The sequence below is a fragment of the Neopelma chrysocephalum genome, unplaced genomic scaffold, assembly GCF_003984885.1.
Source record: "Neopelma chrysocephalum unplaced genomic scaffold, ASM398488v2 Primary Assembly neopelma1_24, whole genome shotgun sequence".
In the NCBI taxonomy this organism is placed as follows: Eukaryota; Metazoa; Chordata; class Aves; order Passeriformes; family Pipridae; genus Neopelma; species Neopelma chrysocephalum.
Window position 1 is genome coordinate 31,695,938 of NW_020897693.1, and position 21,886 is coordinate 31,717,823.

General features: G+C 37.0%; 1 protein-coding gene across 19 annotated transcripts in view; it reads right to left on the reverse strand.

The window, feature by feature from the left end:
- RALGAPA1 (Ral GTPase activating protein catalytic alpha subunit 1) overlaps window positions 1–21,886 on the reverse strand; it is a 151,575-nt gene that overhangs the window by 41,107 nt on the left and 88,582 nt on the right. For 18 of the 19 annotated variants that reach the window (XR_003532151.1, XM_027670920.1, XM_027670900.1 and 15 more), the window contains 4 exons: window positions 13,756–14,620; window positions 12,219–12,290; window positions 11,161–11,284; window positions 9,229–9,384 (listed from right to left, as the gene is read on the reverse strand). Coding sequence is in view for 18 of the 19 variants with exons in the window: in XM_027670920.1 (XP_027526721.1) it covers window positions 9,229–9,384; window positions 11,161–11,284; window positions 12,219–12,290; window positions 13,756–14,620 (1,217 nt within the window). In the remaining variant the exon portion in view is untranslated. Of the gene's footprint in view, window positions 1–9,228; window positions 9,385–9,502; window positions 9,603–11,160; window positions 11,285–12,218; window positions 12,291–13,755; window positions 14,621–21,886 lie in introns of those variants that run through there. The other variant, XM_027670852.1, reaches the window with a different exon arrangement.

The window sequence follows — 21,886 nt, forward strand, 5'->3', positions numbered from 1 at the left end:
AATTTGCCATACTCATTTTTAGAACACAACTGAACTTCAAATAAAAGTAAAACATATACACAGTCTTCAGAGAAATTTCACTGCAAGTATTCACTTATTTTACAAAACCTCCTGGAATGCTACCTTCATCTTATCTAAAGGCTTGTACCAGTTGTCAGTAGCAGACTTAAAAAAAAAATAAAAAAGAATCTGTCACTTCTCATCTCTTCTAGCTTTAAATTGTATCAGACTGAAAAAAGGGTTGTATTTCTATGAAAAAAGGATTTTCTTCAGTGTTGAACTGGGCAAAGGACAGATGGTATCAATACCCTCCTTCTTTGATGCTCAACAAGTCATTTGTTTTGCCTAGACCAGATCATTCATATGTCTAATCTACAATGGCTGCAGTGCCTTTGAAGTGAGTTGTTCTTTCCTCTTGTGTAGATGGCTGAATTATTTTGAATAACACTTAGTTAGATTAGAATAAAACCAGGCAGCAACCTGAATGACTGGTGTGCAACATGCAAACAGCAGATGCAGAAACCTTGGATAACATGTAACAATAACAAACATCATAAAAGACAACTAATTGCAGAATTGCTCTGAGAGCCTGAACCTCTCCTATCTTAAGAATCACAGAATCATTTAGCTTGGAAAAGATCTCCAAGATCATCAAGTCCAACTATTAACCTAACGTTGCCACGTCCACCACCAAACCATGTCTCTAAACACCGCATCTACAACATTTTTAAATACCTTCAGGAACGGTGACTTCACCACTTCCCTGGGCAGCCTGTTCCAATGCTTGACAATCTTCTCTGTGAAGAAATTTTTCCTAATATCCAATCTAAACCTCCTCTAGCGTAACTTGAAGCCATTTCCTTTAGTTCTGACTCTTGTTCCTTGGGAAAAGAGACTTACCTCCACATTCCACAACCTCCTTTTGGTTACTTGTGGAGAGCAATAAAGTCAATAGGAGTGATAAGAGAGTGATACAAAGCACACTTAGCTGGTTTTTTTCCTGGTGATAGCTTGGAGCACTTCCATACTTGCTAAGATAAACTTCCAAATACACTCCCAAAAAAAAAACCCCAACTCCCAAAATTACCAGAAAAGCAACTTCTCCTTCTAACCCTTCTGTTTCGTAGCAAAACATTAATTAAAGAAACCTTGCACTTTGGCACCAGAATAGACTTTTCCATTGATTTTCATCATGGCAGAATTCTGTTTTTTCAGTTTACACAAGGTTTGGCTTCACTTCATTCTCCTCTAGCATCACTGTCTAATAAACTGCTATCCTTGGCCTCCTCTCTTTGCCACAGTTAGTCATCTTCTCTTCTCCAGGCATACATGAGACCATTTTCAAAATGGATCAAAGACATGATCCAAGCGGGGAAAATAAACCCCAAGTTTTTGTTTTAAACTCAGCTCATGTAACTGTACTGGTCTCAAACATAGTCCAAGAAAAAAACTTGTTGACACCTCTTTTTGAAGGTGCAGGAGCAGAAAGCAGGGTTGTCACCTTCTTAAATGGCTTTATCACCAGAGAAGTCAATGAGAAATTGCACCTCAGATTTAAAAAAAAAAAAAAAAATTAAAAATTCTCATTTTGCTTCCTCAGTGAAGTGACAGTCAAACTAGCTGTTGAAATATGACAATGACAGGCTATCAGGGACTGATGGGTTCACACTTACAAGCCAGTGAAAAGCTCAGGGAGGATGACGCTGCCTAGTGAAAGAGAAAACATGAGGCAAATCAGTTGGGACATGAAATGTTGTGGAATGTAAAAAAACTACATGATCCTAGGTTGAGGGATGGCCATTTGAAGCACTGACTGAACTCACTGAACTGACTGCCAAAAAGCAATACATCCATCACTGCACTGCACCATTCCTAATTCAGCAATATTGAACTATTTACTAAAAGAATTATTTCCTCCTTTACTTAACATCTTTGGACTCGGAGACAAAAAACTCATTGAACTATTAGAAACAAGTGATGGTGACAGTGTACATGCCAAAGAAATAATCAAAACCATACAGAGTTTAGATAGTGCAGCTTCTTGAGGGCATCACTGCCTCTGAACCTTATTTCTCAAATGTTTACCCCCGTGTACCTGTTACTGACACCTGCAACTAATCAGACAGGACACCAGTTCTTGCACTTCCATGAAAGCTATCCAGACAGAGCATTGCTACTGATGCACGCTTTCACATTAGACTAATATAGATTTTGGTGTGATAGAAGTGTACTGTGTGGTTATTTCAGAAGGATTACTGACAAGGGACACATATTTTTGGATATTTGGTACTAAAGCCATTAGTGACTTTTCTCTCCAATTTCAAAGTTTGCTTTATACCCCTATAGATTTATGAGAATACATTCCAGGCTAAAAGAAAATACTTCTTCGGAGAAAAAGGAAAATGAAACAGATTATTTCAAAGAGTTCCAAGTCCTATCAGATGTATTTCACCTCATGATTACTACTGAGAATGATCTGGCAATGATCCAGTTTGACTAAAATGTAGAATGGCATCTCTGTGACATGCAATGGATTGAGAGTCAAAATCAGATGGTGCAAGTAGGTGGATGATAGTATAAACTATGAATGGTGGTTTATAACAAAATGAAAAGTACTCAGGATCAAAACAAAGATCAAAACCTTGTTTCCCTTATGGATGGTCAGATGACTGACAAAAATAATAGAGAAGTAAACAAGGTTAGGTGTTGCTGATTTTATGTCTGAAGAATAACTAACTTCTGGATAAGTCATTCTGTTTCCTTCTTCAAGATTAGATCATAAGAAGCTCTGACACGAACACAGTGCTCCTTGTTGCTTCTGTCAGATGTCTTCACCTTGGTCAGCAAGCAAAGGTTATGAGAAAACTTGAATGGGGGTAACTTGACTCCTCAACAACACTTGATTCATGGAAGAGATCCGACACATGAAATTAACTTGAAAAGCTTTCCAAGGTCTGCTAGGTTTTGCATAAACTTTTTAGAAAGAAGAATTTCAGATTTTCTTCTCAATTGTTCAGTTCCCTATTGAAGGATCTTGTAGTTGAGTAGTGCTCCACAACCAAGTTCTCCCGCAAGCACAACAGACATTTGCAGAATCCATCATTCACCGTGATTATTAAACCACAGGAGAGCCAGAACCTGGCCTCTTTCATCTTTAATTTGGATTCTTTATATCTATGTACTGAATTGGAATCATCCCAGAATTCAGTGTCGTGGACAAAGTGGGACAAAGATACTGAACTGTAACCACCTCTTTTCATTGAAACCCTGAGGACAGACAGAAACATGGTTTCCCAAGGTGTGGTCCCACTGCTACCTAAAAGAATGGGATTTGGTGCACACGGAATGGACAGATGTAAAGACTGTATTCTGTGTTAATACTTACTCAAAACTCACTACCAGTTGTGTGAGCCACTACATCTTCACATTCATTTCCTGACTTCATGTTCCTGAATTTACAACTTCATATGTGCATACCTCACAGTAAGCATAACAAAGTGCAAATCAGTACCAGAAACATAAGGCACAGCAATAATATAAATAATAAAAAGCCCTAAAATAGTGTTATACTTCAAGTAACTAGTAATACATTGTGGCTGAAAACCTGGAATTATAGGTTACACACCAGTATTCTAACACTCTAAACACAGATCAAACTGCCCTGGAGAGTTTATTATCTAAGCATAAGGCAAGACACAAAACAGAGCTGAACAAATGCAAAGAAGCTGTAAAAAGGTGTTAAAGACAAGAAAAAGGTCTTCAGCATTATTCAAGAATGCAATGTCAAGGCCAGAGAAAGGAAGATTCAGGGATCAAAACAACAGTTTATGATATAGTGGATAAATTTTAACTGTGTGTACGAAAAGGCTATGTTGCAAGAAATGGTAGGTAGGAAAAAGAAGAGTCTTAAGCACAGACTGAATGTAAGAATCCAGAAAGTAGACCAAATTAAAGATGATTTCAGGCTATGGGCACAAGTGACAGGCACAATGGTCATGTTATCTGTGGTGATCTGGAAAGGTGGCAATGAGAAAGAGATTAAGAGCTCTGTTTTAGACATTTTAAACCTGTGTTGTCGGGAAGACAGCCCTGAGGAGATACCAGAGACAAACAGATTTTTTTAGGCTAACTTTGAAACTCTACTCCATTAGAGCAAATATATAAAAATGACCGACTGTTAGGTTACCTGAAATTTCAAATTTAACTCAAAATACTTTAAAATATTCTTACTCTATAGCCATCATCATGTGTCAGCTCTCCTAATACATTTATGTTAACTGAATACAAAAGAAATGTGAAATAAATACAACCAGGAGGGATGATCAAATCTAATTTTGATACATTAGTGTCATATGCTGTACATGTTACAATAGCAGCCAGACTTAATACGAAGCTGCAGGCTATACTGAAATTTCCAAATGGCAGATTGTTCTAAGTGATACCAAGTATAATTGAAGTAATAAACGATAGTAAAAGCAAAGCACACTGTCAGGAAGAATTTAAGTATTTACTTTTTAAAATTAAATGAGTTAGGTTTCGAAAGGCAAGACAAGTGAAATAATGCAGGGCTCAATTTACAGAAAATTCCTTTTATTTATCTGTTGCATTAACCCTTGAACTCTTGCCAAAATTACTGTAATTTCTAATACCCAGTTACCTAAAGGAGGGAGAAAAAAGGCTATTATATTTTCTTATGATACAACAGCTAGCCTCAACTTTTTTCTTCTTCAAAAATGAAAGTGTTTATTATAAAAAGAACAGAATGAGCAGAGATATCTGAAGTAATGGCTTAATGCAGCTACTTTTGTCCATTAAATGCAAGCAGCACACTGTCTACAGTGTATGTACCCTCTAGATGAATTTTTCACAAAACTTTGTCTCAACAACTATGATGTGTTTGGGTTTTTGTTTGGTTGGGGTTTTTTTTAAGCAACATGTGTATCCAATTTTAACTCCAAAAAATAATCTACTGATAATTTCCAACTATAAACCCTCAAGTTCTCATTACATGTTAATAACACAATAAACCCCCCCCGCTATAAATGCCAGGAGCCATAAACCTTTTATGTGGTTAGGAGGATGTCATGCACAACTTAGAACAGTATAATACACCAAAAGCTCAAGATAAATTAGTATTCCAATCATTAGCAACATTACTACTTTTTATTTACATACTAGGTGTATAATATCTCACTTAAAATGCCTTCACTCCTCTAGGAAGTTCCTCCTAAGGAAGGAGGAACTAGACTGGTGATAGGCTGTAGAGGCACATAAATGAGATTCCTCATTCTGTGAAACTGAGTCTCACATTACTTAGTCCTGAAACTCTTTGCAAGTTTGTTCTTGTAAGGGTAGTGTAAATCCTTTTAACTCTAACCTTTAATTATAAGAAAACCAGAATGGATTGCATTATCATCATTAAACCTTTAATTTACTATTTGCAAATTAAATACCTATTTTATATATGCATTTCAATGTTAAGTTCCTTTACACATTCAGAAGATTTTCATCAGTTCTTGAATTCACATCTTTTCTTGCTCTTATTCACATCTTCAGAAACAAATACTTCAGAGGTATTTTTTTTTCCTACTCTGTAAGACTGATGGAAAATAAGTTTAAAAATGGCTTAGCCCCTGAAACAGCAGAATCTTGATTTTGCAGTGGCTCAACTGGCAGGAAGAAGTTTTGCTTTAATTTAATTTATTTTCCATTTATAAGATGAACCTATCATGTACCTCTAGGCACATTTACAAAATAAAAACCAGCAACAGTTCAAAGCCAGCTACTGCAAGTTTGCTTGTTTTTCTCCCATTGAATAAAACAGACAAAAAAAATCACATGAAAGACCTGCAGAGAAGCTTAAATCTCAAGTTTCTCTGGAGGTCACGAACAGTACATGCACTCATAACAATTACAACTCTTAGAACTCACATGGCTCTCAAGTAATTTTGACAGTGTGTGTGAGCTAACCAGGATTTCATAAAACACATTCCTTTTGCTGATGTGTTCAGTCCAAGCATCACAAGTAGTTGCAGAACTAGTATATGAATTAAGACTGTTTTCCTACTCATGTCTCCTGATACCACTTGCTGGTTTCTCCCAAGATGTAAACTTCAGTTGATGCTTTTCTCAAATTTGGGATGAATTTCATAACATCTCTCTCTAGTGCTGGTTTCTTGATATCTACTGCTTCTTCCCATGCAGACTTTACTTGCTGAGTAGGAGCACTAAAAGTCTCACTCCCTCTATCTCCTTCACTTAGCCTATCATCATTAAACATACTTGAAATGAACAGCTTTGAAACGTGTCTCTATTAAATTCCATTGGAATGGGTCAAAAGGTGTTAGGGAAGGGAGGAGAGAAATAAAGAGAGCTCACAGGCCTCCGTTCTTGGGAAAATATGCTTAAAAAGAACAAAACCAAAACACTGAGGAAAAACAGGAAAGAAAGTCACAGAGAAATAAAATAGCTTAAATAAACAGTTGATCAGTAGCTGAGCCACAAATATAATCCCAATCTTTTGATACACTCTACATATCTATACAGAGCTCAAATATTCCAAATTACTGATGAGTGAGATTATGGGTAAGGTAGGAGAGAAATAGGCCTGTAGCAAGCTGGAGTTGTTAAAAAGTCCAGCTGACAATATTTTCACAAGTTGAGTCACAGGAGGTCTGGATCAGCATTGAACCTTGCCTGGCAGAAACAGCTATATGTAGATTCAGGGTGTTCTGTGGTGGTGCATCCCTCCCTCCCCTCTCCTTGGGCTGCACTATCATCTTAGAAGTGCTCATTAGCCCTAACAGTACCTGGGCTAAGCTCCTCTTGAGCTTATAAGAAACACTGTTCGGTACCAGGAACTTACACTGTCTAACGAGCTCCCGTTTTTTAACAAACAGTCTTGGAAAGTTATTTTTCTTGCCTGAATAACAACTCAGGTGGAACAACATTTTTGTAATTGAACTTTCAAAGACAGTTACTGAAACGAATTGTGGACAAGATGGAAAATTACTATGACTAAAGTCAACTCACTTGTGACCCCATAAACAGTGGTCCTAAGAGAGACCCTTTGACCTCTCCTAGACCACCAGTGGGCTGCAGCCAGCAATTTCCCTCTGAGCAGGACACCTCTCAGAGCCAGCAAACTCTCAAGTTTGCTACACTCAGGGGACGGCCATCAATAGAGCCTGGGCTGATATCCCACTCCCCAAGGATCAACCCTTCACCTGTTGAGAAAACGCAAAGGCATCCGATGTGAGTACTTCACTGAACTCGAGGAGAATTTTTCACAGGTATATACCTGTACATACTGCTTTAGGTCTGTGTGTGCGACTGTGAATATGCTGTAGCAAATGTACTATGAATGCTGCTCTCTTAAATTCATAAGTACTTTAGATTCGTAAGTAAGTTAGGCCTATAAATGAATTACTGCTGTGCTTATAGTAAATTCTATGGAATCTTTTGTTAAATTAATTTAAATTAGGCTGTTGCTTAAGTGCTGTTAAGTTTAAGTGCTGTTAAAACCTTTAGGCCTAAAACGTTGTTCAACTCTGCAGTTAACTTTGGGAAGGGGTTCCACTCTGTGACTCAATGGGAGGATCCTCCTCACTGCTTTTTATCCTTACCCTTTTTTCATCCCCAGCCTCCATGTAGATCATATTTGGTTGATTTTAGTTTTAGACTGATTAATTTTAGATTTTAGTCCGACTTTTCTCTGTGTGCTTTAACCATCACTAAGAAGTAGTAGACTGAACCTTGCCAATGAACTTTGTTACACTTTCATTTTAATATTAAACCTGCTTTTGCCAATGCCTTTGCTGGTGATTCTTTGAGCAACCTACAACACTCATTCCTGACATGCTCCTAGAAACAGACATGAGATCTTGCTGAAGTCCACAGCATTTTCAAATTAATCATTATTATTTTTCACTGTGACCCATCCTTCCCCTTGTCAATGCTTTGTAATGCTCTAATTCAAACAGATTATAAACAAACAATGTAAGGATAATTATAAGCTGTGTTTTATAAAACCCAGTTTCTGTTTAAGAAAATAAAGAAGCCAGTCACCTAGAAACAAAAATACACATTGTTCTATACTGAAACAGTAACAACAATCTTATTTTAAAATTAGTCATTCTTTGCCATTAAACTACTTTTATAAATCATTTAACAACCTAAGTACTGCCCTGGCTCTACTTCAGGAAATAAAGAACAGAAAGGATGCAGCATTTTAGGCATACAAGCAAAAACATTTTTAATTAAAAAACACCCCTAAAACAAACCAACCTAAGATGCAACAGGGAGGATTTAGAACTCAGTCTATAATAAGAACAATAATATTTTTTTCTTCAAGTGGAACACAAAGAACAAAAAAGTCATTAATTATTGAAGCTTGCCAGAGGCATGGCTATTTCTCTCTTTACTAACTGTCTACTGTCTAATTTAATTACAAGTATTAAACTCCATGCTGAGGTCAACCAGCTTCACTTCCTTCAATATTACACTTCAACCAGTGCTCATTAACGTGTCTACTGAATGGATTAGCACATCTGAAGATGTATGTATGCAGGACGGGGGGACAGCCTAATGATAGCTAATTGTTCATTTATAATAGGACACATGTTCGAGACTGTAAGTTATTATCACTAATGTGGAATTTATTAAATTCTAAAGAAAAAAATACCAATACAGAAAACCATTTTTTTCTTAATGCAGCTATACGAGATCATACCACTGTTGAGCATCTGTGTCTGCTCCAAGACAAAACACCTTATATGCAATAAATATTGTCTTAATATTTTTAATTATTTTTTAAAAGCAAAATAATTTTAATAGCCAAAAGATGACCCTTAAGTGGAATAAAAATCATGTTCAAAAGTACTCACCACATATTTATTAACTGGCATTTAAGGTCTCAAAGTACTAAGACATCATTCAGATGTAATGCTTTTTCTTTTACACCAACCATTACCTCTCTGCACTTTTCCCCACTTTACATATGTTCCTGACAACAGTTGCAATGACAGCAAAAATCATCAGTATGGTAAAATTAGAAGTGGTAGAGAATAATCTATACAGCTTGAGCTACTTCAGTAAAATACCAATTATTAGCAGGTAAAGATGTTATGATATTTTATGTTTTGGGGGTTTTTTAAGTTACTGGATTTTCTTTGACTCTAATTGCTCTGGGTTTATTACCAAGGGAAACTGTTATTTAGAGACACCCACCTTTTTTGTTAAAGAGTCATCTGAATCAGAAGGCATTCTTGTTGACACATGGAACATTACTTCTACTGTTGAGGTAGCAAAATATGGAGTGGTCAATCCAGTGCTTTTGTTTTTTTGCAGTCCTCCCATAAAGCCACAATGATTTGTGAGATTTACCTAGAAATAAAGTCCAAGAAACTTTACAAAAAAAAATTATCAGGTGATAAATACACTCTTTATGCTTTAAAATGCACTTTCAACTGAACTTTTAAAGTGAAGATTCTTTTCACAAGAGTAGTTATGCTTTTTTCTGAAAGAACGCAGACTCACTGACTAGATTGGAAATCAATTGCTGTGCAGTAGCGTTCTATATTCCATGGTCACCACAGAAGCTGCTGTGAAGATGAGGTTAGAGAAAAGGAAAGGCTGTGTAAATATTTACTGCATTCACTTGATCACTTGAGTGTAGGCACTTATGTGTGTTTTTTGAATTTTTTTAAATTCTGTGATACCACATCAACTTTGACCTGAGCTCTGAAGAAACTCTGTATGAGAGCCAGGCAATTTTACATTGTCTTGTTACCTTTCATATATTTTTTTGAGAAATTTTCACTCTGTGAATATGAAAAAAAATCTCAGGAAAGTAACTGATAATTTGTAAATAAGTTTGTAAGTCTTAGTTCTATGGGGAATAGTCTGGCACTGAAATAAATGAGCATGCTTAATGTGCTGTTTCACTTTTAAAACAGTGACTACAGAAAGTTATATCTTGGATATATACTTGTAATATATATAATATGTATTTATATATATAAATATATATATTATATATATAATATACATATACATATACATATATATATGTGAATACATTTAATCTTTGCCCATATGGGATATATTTGTTTTTCTGATACTAAAGGATCTAGAATTTAATGCTAAGATATTAAAATATTAGCTGTCTCATTATGGAATATTAATCCAAATTACCAACTCTTTAAACTATCTAATAATGCCTAAGAGAATTAACCCACCTAAGAAGGATATTTGAAGGTACTAATGTGTTTTTGTTTTCTCCCAAATGTGGGAAATAAACATCTATGTTCATGACAGTCAGCAGATTTCTACCAGTTTTCCTCTGTTCCTGTGTGAAAGTCAGAGTTATTATCCACACAGTCGATCTGGTAGTGCTCTTATATACCTAAGGAGTAAAGAAACATATACTCCTGTATGCCTAAGGAGCAAAGAACAAACAAGACAGACACTCATGTGGACACTCCTGATGAGCACAAGTTACAAGAGGAACAAAAAACCTGCAGCTTCTTATGCAGCCAGCCAGGAGCAAAAAGCCATTACTGTATTCTGTGCAACAGTGCCAAACAGAACTTTACAGTTGTAATTAAACCTGTATGGTCTGAAAGAAAGGATGTAAAAAAGGAAATCCTTGTAACAGTATCAAACAAGTGACTAAAGAGCTGCAAGTCCACACAGATGATGGGATACATCACATTATTTCTGACTGCTGGAAGAGAAGTAGGGTGGAATGTGTGAACTGATACATGCCTCCAGGCATGCAGGAAGGAGGGAGTACGTGAAAAGCTGCTTGTTTGTACTTTTTTGGAGTCCCAAAATTGAGCAAAGCTCAAATTTCAATTGACTTAACACTTTACAGGCTTACAGGGAAATCAAGATGCCTCCTAGTCAGTCCCTGAAAGCCAAGTACAGGACTGCTCATTAAAGAATGCCTGCACAAACTTTCTTAAATTGTAAGAGCTTAATTTTAAATAGCTAGTATTGCTAATGACATTAAAACAGGAATTCTTCTTTACATTCCATTTTCAAACAAGTTTATTTCAGTACTTGTGAGTAATGCTGAAGAGCCAAACACTCAATATATAAAGGGATTTGTAATTTTATCTGTAAACGAACCTAGGATAAAAACATTTTAATAAATACCTCCCAGCCCAGCCCAGCTACAAAATCCTCGTAGGCTTGACTTCCCCCAGTATTCGTAAGAATGGAGTGTTTATCTTCCTGTCCCTCAGCAACATAAAACACTGCAATCTTGTGTGTCTCTCGGCTGTAAAACAGAGGATGGTCATTGCATAACAGTGCCTTTACTAATATGAAACCAAAATATTCGAACAATACAGACAGAGCATGGCTCTTCAAGCATAAAAAATACATAGTGGACTTAAAGTGCAACTATATGGCTTCTTTTGGATACCCTCTATATTTTCATATCCCCATTCTGTCTTTTCTAGTCTTACCTTCTCTAGAGATTAAAGTTTTGCTGTAACTGAGCAGCATTTACCCCTTTCATCACTTCTAAGATGCAGGATGGTGCTGGCTGTACCAATTGTTAATGGAATAGCTGGACTTTTGAAGTGGGGAAATGTAATGCAGGCATTATCCACACTGCACCGCCCATTATTAACAGTGCCTTCTGAACACTGTGGCAACTGCAGCTTATGCAACTGAATGAAGAATCTTTAAGTAAATACCAATGTCTTCTGTTCACAGCTTGCTGTTAGACATTGGAGCAACTGAAGGTGGTTTTTCACACTTCTAAAACCTCCTCTGGATTTAATTTCAACTTCTACAAAATTAACTCAATTTTTAATTCTGTGCTCCAATTCCAACTAGAGTTCCATGTCTTCAAATACCAGGAGCATTAGAACATAGCTAAACAATTAACCAAAGCTTAAAATGTGGAGACTTTGATCTATCAAATTTTTAAAACTATTCAATGCTGTGTATATACAAATGCTCATAATTATAAGTAATTTTGAAATTTGTTTATCTCGTGGTATTCTATTTGCAGAATTTTGCTCTACAAATAACACCAGTCCAACTTCAATATAATACAAATAACAACAATACAGTGCAAAATACATTAGTAATTCAAAAAATTATTAAAAAACACAGCTCAACTCTCACATCTATGCAATTAGAGTCACTTGAATAAAGGCACATTTAAAACAAATAAGTAGGCAGTCGTTAAAAGAATTTACCATTGTCTTGAATCCAAATTTCTCAGTTCTCGAAGTAACTTCTCATTTTTCTTCAGGAGATGAAAGCTCCTTCTAAATAGAGAAATTTGTAACTCTTTTATCACCTGTTCACTAATGGATACAGAATAGTACAAGAACATTTCCAGGTCCATTCAAGAACAGTCAACAAATACTTTCGCCTTTTCAACAGTCCTTTCTTAAATATTTAAAAATTAAGATATCTTAAAAAAAATATACATGCAATTTTTCTTACTCCAGGAAATCTTCTATATTCTACATAAATCTTCTATACTATAGCCATGAGTACAACCTTTATTTCTTTCCACTTTCTTCTGTCAACCTATTGGATCCAACTGGGATCCATCTCTTCTCTACAGAATAACAGACAGAACTCTCTTTGATGCATATATAAGCTGCCACACTTTACTAGGCCATAATATATATGCTTAGTGACAGAAGACACTCCCATTAATCTACTGTTGTAGGGATTTAGTGCATTAAACACAGAGCTTTTGTTATTCTGAATTGCAGAAGAGAGCAGAGCATAACTCAGTAGTCACCCAGCCAGCTGCAACAATTTAAAGAAAAAAACAAAGCAGTATGTTAGAGCAAGAAAGGCAGTTTTCATTTATTTTTAAGTGGGCTTAAGATGTTTCCCACAAAACACAGTGGAATGAGCCTAAGAGCAGTACTGTTCAAAATCAGACCGCCTTGAGGAATTGAAGATCCAAATAAGAAAGGTTGTAACACCAACGTTTTGTCTGATTCCAGTGATATCTCAGTGGCACAGATGATTTCTGTTTTACAGAATATCCATTTCCCTTCATAGTAAGAAAATATTTCAATAACTCTAATATGGAATTTGACAGCAACGGTAAAAGAAGATTTCAGAAAGACCCATAAATTCTAGGATGTTAATATTTGTACATACCCACATGTATATGTAGACATGCACCTAACCACACCTCCACAAAAATAATAATGTAAACAGAGACATTACTTTTGTAACTGAACATGGTTTCTCTCCTCTTGTTCTAAACAATACCCAAGCATGGTCAATGTTGAAATACTTAGTAGGGAACACATCTGTCTCATTAGCTAACACAGATGCAATGCTCTGAGGCTGCATGCAAGCATGCTCTTCGCAGATGGAGCAGCAGGACACCACCCAGCGACACAATAGCTGAGAATATGACACTTTCTGAGTCTTATTCTGGCATAGAAAGGTAACGATTTTTGTATGAACATGCATGGGAAGCAAAGAAAATACATTACTCCTTCAATTTGCCTTCAAACACTGTTCTAAGGAAAGAAGATAAATCACAATAAAGGCAACAGGTTCATCCTTTCTGTCTCTCTAAATGACAGGCTGAAATGCAGAAGAAAGCTCCCATTTTGGCCTTAGTAGCATATCTCTTCTCTTTTGTTAGCTGGTCTGAGTATTTCTGGCTTAACAAACTCTATGATCAACTACTATTAAATAGCAAGAATAGCACAATTGCTTAAAAGAAAGTTCTTAATTTGTGAGTCTTTTTACCTTTTATCCCATGAATTCATTCCCAGTATACTGAGAAGTAATCTGCAGTAGTAAAATGCTGACTGGGACTTTTGTGAGGTTGGCTCATCCTGCTCCATAGCCCTCATATTTACATCATTGAAATGCTTTTCAACAAACTCTCTCTCTTCTGTGTGCTGTTTCAGAATTGCATTGATGACATCATTCTCCTGTTTCTCTGAGATGCAGACTGGTTGGGGAGCAGGGATGTTGAGTGAGACACCAGTCCTCTGTAAGCATTCAGGGCTTGTAACACCTAAATACTGCAGGAGCTCATCAAGGGCATCTTCTTCATCCCTAATTGTATCCCATGTTGGTACAGTGTCTCTAAATTTCCTTTTTACTTGGAGTGTAATTCCATCCCTTGCAGATACATCCTCCACTTGCTCAAAAGATGAAAGAGCATCTTCTGGTTTATCTTGCTGAGATAATGAAAGTGCAAAAGATGTTTGTTGTGAAGATCCACATAAAGATGATGGTCCATACAAAATGGCTGAATCCCACGAGTATTTGCCAGAGAGATCACGCACTATAATTCTAACATTTGAATTAGCAGATGCAAGTCCAGCAGATAGTCCTCCCCCAGGCATGTCGTCTTCTGCTTGTATTTGTATGCAAGACACCAAGGAAGTATTGTTTAACACAAAAAATTGAAGATTTGGGTTCTCAAAAAGTTCGGGAGACAGCTCAGGACTTTCACTGTATGGATTGTCATTGTTTTCACACACTTGACTGGTTAGCATAGCAGGACCTCCGCTCATAGGATAGTGGCCTAAGTGGTTGACTAGATGTGTTATTACAGTACGAGCAGCAACAGAAATTAATCCTTGTTGCATATGAGTTTTCACTGTAAAAGAAAGAGCACAGGTTTTAAAAGAAAAATTCAGAAAACAACACTGAGATTTACTTATTCCTTTTGGTCTCCTCTTCACGAGTTTCAAACAGAGGATGAGCACTGCAAGTTTAGGATACATCTAACTCAGTAACAGAAAACATGTATTTTGATGAAGATTGGTCTTCTACATAAACAGCATGAAAAATCATAAGATAGTTAAAGAAGCATCTTCATTATTTTACAGCCTACCATATCTCCTTTGCCATAGCTTTGTTATCAGCATTGTTCTTCTGAAATACACCATTTCTTACCGAGTGAAAATAAATCTTAAATTGCTGATGAAGTAGAGATCATAATTGTGTTGCAAGATGTCCATTCCAACTGCAGCGTATTTTTATATTTTTACACATCATTACATTGAGAAATACAAAGGAATATAGATGCACAAAAGGTCTAATCCATCTTAATTTCCCTGGGGAGCATACAGCTGTAGTTACCTCAAGAATAATACTGGATAATTTTAAAAGCAAAGACCAGGCTGTCTATATTGAACAAAATCTAACATTAGCAAAATTTTAAAAAGGAAATCTCATGCCACATGCATTTTAAGAAGTTTCAGACTAGAAAACCTTGGGAGGGAGAAAGACAAGTTAATTTTGCCCATCTTATGTGAAATTCATCCTGTGAAATGCACTGGTATTTCATTACCAGTTTTTCCCAACTCCTTCTTTGTTGCATACATTCCACTTGCATGTTATGCCATCTAAATTCACAAAAGAAATTTCTTAATATTTATATCACATCCTGGTAGCCCAGTGCAATATTGTTATTGAATTATTTTTATCAAATCCACCCTACATTACCCATGAAGTACAGAGCCGGTCAAAGTGACACTGTCAGACAGACAACCCTCATCTGGTTCAGGGGACCCACTGAAGAAACCAGACACGAAAATATTACACATAGGAGAACACAGGGAACAAGATAACTATGGCAAAGTACATGTTTTTGTAGCCTCTCTCTTGTAACTGGGCTTGGATGCCCTAAATTTGGGATTTACAATGAGAAGATAAAACAAGCTGTGTTCCTCAGGACTACGTCATGTGTTTTAAACTACTCTAAACATTGAAAACTGCTGCAAACACTTTCCATCTTTCTCACTAGAAGTCCACCAAACCAGAATGTTCTGAATGATGTTACTTTTTCATTCAGTATTTGCTGAGAAAATGTAATCTCTTTGATGTGTAAGTAAAGTATAATTAACTCACCTCTCTCTATATTGTGTATTTATATGCAACAAAACCTAATGTTTAGTAAATAAATTTCTTTTTGCAGTATAAGATGTTTTAATTGGTTTAACTGGAAAAATAAAGGCAAATTTGTATTGCGTACTGACTGTCATAACAGATCTTCAGTTTCTGAAGACAGATGCATTCTGCATCTGCAATAATAAAGCATTAGTATGTATTTGCCTTTTTTTTTCCCCACAAGGTTTGGTACAGCATGTAAGAGATGTTTGGGATTCTGGCTCTTCTCTACCTTTAGGAAGCACTAGATCTGAACAGCGAAAAGGGAAACATTTCATCCAGTTAATAGTTGTCAAAATCAACGTCATGTTTACACAATTCCAAAACTCATATCTACTAAAATATTTTAATAAATGAGGGCCTTGAAAATTAATATAAACAAATTAGATATTTCATTTTTATTATCTGTAGCCTTCTTGACGTTTAAAATTTACAAACACAAAAATATTCAGTGATACTGAATTAAATGTCCAGATATTGATAGCATACAAGGAAATTAAGTTATAGTGCCATCTGCTGAAATATAAGAAGGAACTGGAAGCAGGTTTTACACAAGACAAACTGCAAATAAGTTGGATGCTTGAAGAAAAATGTATCAGCACAGTATTTACTAGCACCTGGACAGTGCAGAGGCTGGCCCATCTCTGTCAGGATATTTACGCCAAGAATGTAGCATTTGGCACTGCACAGATAAATTAAGTAATACTCTTCTCAGTTTCCTAGGAGTAAAGACACGTAAGCTTTCCAGATACCTGCAGTCCCACACTATGTAGGTTACATGCCTCCTGCTAAGTCCTGATGAGAAACCTGAAGAAATACAAGGGACCTTTCAGCATATGTTATTACTATTACTGCTGTGTGGCAAACCAGACCATGGTTGTTTAGTGCCTGTGTGCATGAATTTACTCCCTTAGGAGCCTAAGGGACATACGGAAAAGAAAAGTGACATAGTGATAACAAAGAGTGGAACAATGAATTCAAGTTCAGAAGGTCCATTTTCAGTCCTAACACAGCCTTTTTCTGATAACTTTGCTCTTGAATAAAAGTCATAAATCTGTCATCGTCTCTTTTATAAAATGAGAACAGTACTTTTCACTGTCTTCTCTCAGAATACAGTACTGTTGATCTAACAATGACACAGAAAACTTAAATTAGAAGTATTAAGCATACTGAAAAGTAAATTGTAAGATGCAACCTGTTACCTTGAAATGAAATAAAGAAAATTAAGCAATTTTCAAACATTTTTGCCACACATCAAATCAGATTTTGCTGACCGTTTCCCCTAGGAATTAAAAAAAAATAAAAATCCCAAGTCCAGTAAAGCTTTCTGAAAACAGGAGAATTTTAAATTAAATTTGCAACTTAAAGGATACATATTAATTATTTATCCCTAGAAGCACATCTCCTTGATCAGAACAACTGGACATTCAATATACTAAAACGGTTAAAATGAGTATCTCAACCATGCTCTTTGTTTCTGGAGGGCAGGTCAAAATTTGCAATAATACAAGCCATCACAGCTTTACCACAAATTCTACAAACTAAGCCATATCGTTACATGTTAAGGCAGTCTATGCTCACTGCTTTGTTCACCTGTCTTCCTGAGTGAACACCTCACTGCTCTCTTTACAATGTTACTGCCTCTGGCTTGGGCAGTGTAATTTATATCTGTACATGATAACTTGGTAATTTACTGGAAGCATGTTACATTGTCTGTTTTTCTCAGTCCCTGAAATTACCTCTTTTGTGGAAAGGCTGAAGGTCCATCACCACTAATTTGTATTTGTGGCATGACTGAAGGATACCTGAATTTCCTTAAGATGTGTTGTTAACTCTTTAATTCAGCTTTGGCTGAACAGTTTAGAAACAACTACGGTTATGTAGTGGAAGGAAAAAGTAATGACTGAGGGTGGAATTTAGCTCTCTTCATCCTTTTAGCCATCCAAAGAATGATGCACCTGTACAGACTGATTCATCACAAATTGGAGCAATGGGATGAATCACTCTCTGAAAACTCTCCTTTTTTTCTTCAGTTAGAGGGAGCCTGAGAGTATTCCGCTTAGCTTAGTTACCTGTATTTTCCATCAGTCTAAGCAAGACTCATTCCTTTCTAATGTTAAACTTTAGCTATATAGACATCAGATTAGAGAGGACCCATCTCTAAAATATCCTCAATAAAACACAAACTGTGCTAATCTAGATGCACTATGTATAAAGTATTTTTTTAAAGTGTGCTTTTTGTCTCCTTTCAGTAAAAAGGTAAACAGCAAAGCCTTAAAAGAAAAGTACTTTCTATTTCTTAAATAAAAGCTAAGACAACCTCATGTGGGGAAAACCTTTTCATTAGAAATACATAGAAAAACATCAGGAAAAAAGATCAATCTATGCAAAAGAGTTTAAAATATATCTGAAGAAATATGAGTAATAGCGGAAAAATCAATTAAATCAGTAACTAATAGACGACTGTGTCTATGTAATGTTACTACTATTTTCCAGTCAAAACTATCTCTAACAGATTTGAGATCTATGAAGAACAAGTTTCAAAATGGTTTTGCCTATAATGGCATAAAAATTCTCACATATGTTTATGGTCCTGAAATGAAAAGTAAAAGTTCAGAAGCAGGTTAGCAGATCATGGCACTATGCAGTGTACGCACTATGCACTATGTTAGCTTGTGAATAAGCTAATTAAGCCGGCTAGTTAGGTGCAGTTAATTAGCACAGTGGGTTTGCGTAGCAAGGTTTGGTAGTGGAGGGGCTACAGGGGTGACTTCTCTGTGATGAAGCCAATGCCAGCCAGCTCCATGTTGGACCTGCTACTTTCCAAGGCCGAAACAATCAGCAACAGTAGTAATGCCTTCGGAATAACATAGTTAAGAAGGGAAAAAGGTTATTGGGCAGAAGCAAATTGCAGCCAGAGAAAAGCAGAGTGAGAATATGTGAGAGAAACAACTCTGCAGGCAATGAGTTCAGTGAAGAAGAAGGGGGAGAAGGTGGTCCAGCCACTGGAGCAGAGATTCCCTTGCAGCCCATGGTATAGATCATGGTGAGTCAGGATGTGCCCCTGCAGCCCATGGGAGTAGAACAGATACCCACATGCAGCCCACGTGGAACTCCATGTTGGAGTAGATGGGTGCCCAAAGGAGGCTGTGACCCTGTGGAAAGCCCACACTGCCGCAGGCTCCTGGCAGGAATGGTGGCGCTTTGGAGCAAGAAGACCGTGCTGGAGCAGATTTGCCGGCAGGACTTGTGACCCAACTGGGGACCTAAGCTGGAGCAGCCTGTGCCTGAAGGACTAAACCACATGGAAGGGACCCACGCTGGAGCAGTTCATGAAGAAGTGCAGCCTGTGGGAAGGACTTATGTTGGAGAAGTTCATGGAGGATTGTCTCCTGCGTGAGGGATCCCATGCTAGAGCAGAGGAAGAGTATAAGCAGTCCTTCCCCTGTGGAGGCAGGAGCAGCAGAGACAACATGTGATGAACTGACTGCAGGCCTCCAGTACCCATCCCCCTGCACACTGGTAAGGAGGAGGTAGAGATTCATGATAAAGTTAAGCCCTGTAAGAAGGGAGGGGTAAGGGTGTTTTGAAGGTTTGGGTTTATTTCTCATTATGCTAGCCTGATTTGCTCATTAACAAATTCAATTAATTTCCCCAAGTCGAACCTGTTTTGCCTGTGATGGTAAACGGTGAGTGATCTCTCCCCATCTTTATCTCGACCCATGAGCCTTTCACTATATTTTCTTTCCCCTGTTCAGCCGAGGAGGGGAGTAGTGGAGCAGCTTCTGGTGGGAAGTTGGCATCCAGCCAGGGTCAAACCACCACACACAGACAGCAATTGTAAGCCTGTACTGTAGCTAGAGTAGGTTGTTGTCGATACTAGCTAGAGGAACAGTTCATCAGCCTTCTTGTAAACAAGGCCAGTGATTCTTTAGATATATGAAAGCACCATAGACTTGCTGTCTGCAAGTTCTGATGATGCAATAGAAGCTTCCTAATGATGTCTTTACTGTCAGCTGCTAAAAGTTCATTCAGGTCTAAATATAACAGTTTAATATGCTTAACACCTCATTTCAAAGTTATCCTTTGTGTATCTTATACTGAAATCTACCACTTTATCTGAAGCTTACAGAAAGGAGAACAATTTCACAGATAATCTTAGGTACAAGAGATTCCTTGTGAGAGACAGAGCTTGGCAAGTCACTGAAAAAAAGAGGCCAATAGTCATCTTCTTTCTCCACATTGCCTATTTCCAGAGGATTTAAGAAATCTTTGCCCTGCTGTTTATTGCATGGCTTGCTCCAGCATCCCAATAGATCCTGCCCCCACTACATAGTCACTAAAAGTCCCATATCTTCATGGTCTCATACCACATCATGCTGTGGTTAAGTGTCCACAAAACTTGTGATGGATCTGACCTTGTACTCTGTTATGCCTGCCATTGTTCATCAATCTCATCCATTAAAGCACTCTGTCTTTAGAATTCTGGCATATCAGTACTTTCAGCTTTACTTGTGACCTAGGAGCCTAGCAATTCCACTCTGCCTTTGTAGAACTTCCCTGATTTCCCTACAGCTGCTGCCCTGCTCATTTCCAATTCTTCAAAAAAATGTACTCTTTTACTCTACTAAAAGAGGTTGACCCATTGGCATACTGTTCTGCTGCTAGCTTGTACTAATTGACCCTCTGTTTTGATTGAGTCCCAGACTGGTTGTTATCCACTAGTTTTACTCCTCGCACTCCTCCAACAATGCCAGGGAGAACAGATGCTGTGCGATTGGTCAAGCATTGTCAGTTTTATTCTCTGCCTGGCAATGGGTACTAGAAGTGCCAAGGTTGCAAGACCAGGGTTGTATTATAATAGTGTAGTCTGCCAATTAAATTTCACAGCCTGACTTATAATTCCAGAACCCTGAAACTTAATTTATCTGGAGAGATAAAAGGAGCATCTGAGATTACTTTTATTAAGAAATTTAACAAGAAATCATAAAAGAACAGAACACGGTCGGAAATGCAAAATGAAGATATCGATGCTAACGCTTTGTGCAACTGTATTCATTTAAAGAGAAAGCTATTCAGGGTTGTCTTTTCAGATTGCCAGATTAAAAATGGCACACAGCATTTGCTGCTAACCCATAATTACAGATTATTACAGAATACAAAAGATGCCAGGCATGAAAAGCTACTACAATTCACTACACTGTAATAGAACATGCAGTGGAAGTTAATTTTGGCAAATGCTTTAAATATTAGCTTTACATAATATGTATAGGTGAGACTGTAATTAGGACAGAATGAATACTTCGAAGCCTCTTTCATTCTGACCCAGCAGATGATTACTTTTTACTAATAAGACCACAGCCATTTGACGAAAAGCCAACTATATTACCTTGCTTCATTCTTCAGTAAATTTAATAATTACAGCTCCTCCTGCCAATAGTTCTCAAATCAGACTTGTTCAATCCAATACTGAGCTTATTAGGGGACAACCCTATGTTTAGAATTCTTTGGCCAAAAAAGTACTTGAGGATGATGAAGCATGCCTTAGACAAGGGCACAATGATTAGCCATTTTCTCTACATAAAAAACAGCACGTAGTCACTGCAGACCACAAAATCACCTGCTGTTAGCACACAGCTGCTACAAAGAGCTGCTGCATTTATCTGGTTCTTAATACCCTTAAGGAAGCCTAAATGGAACAACTTAATACAGAGGGAGAATAGCACTACACAGAATTTCTCATATCTTAATCTCATCTTTTTCAATTTTCTTCCCAATGTAGCCATTTGGTATTTACTAGATACACTGCATAATACATGGTACTCCTCTGTAGCATAGTTTCCGGATTCTTTATTTTTGAGTTGTGAAGAAAATGTTAATTCCCAGGTCTCCTAAGGTTCTAAGCAGATGAGAGAATATTTCTTTCTTTTTAGACAACTCTGTGATTTTAGCCAATGTAAAGAAATTGACA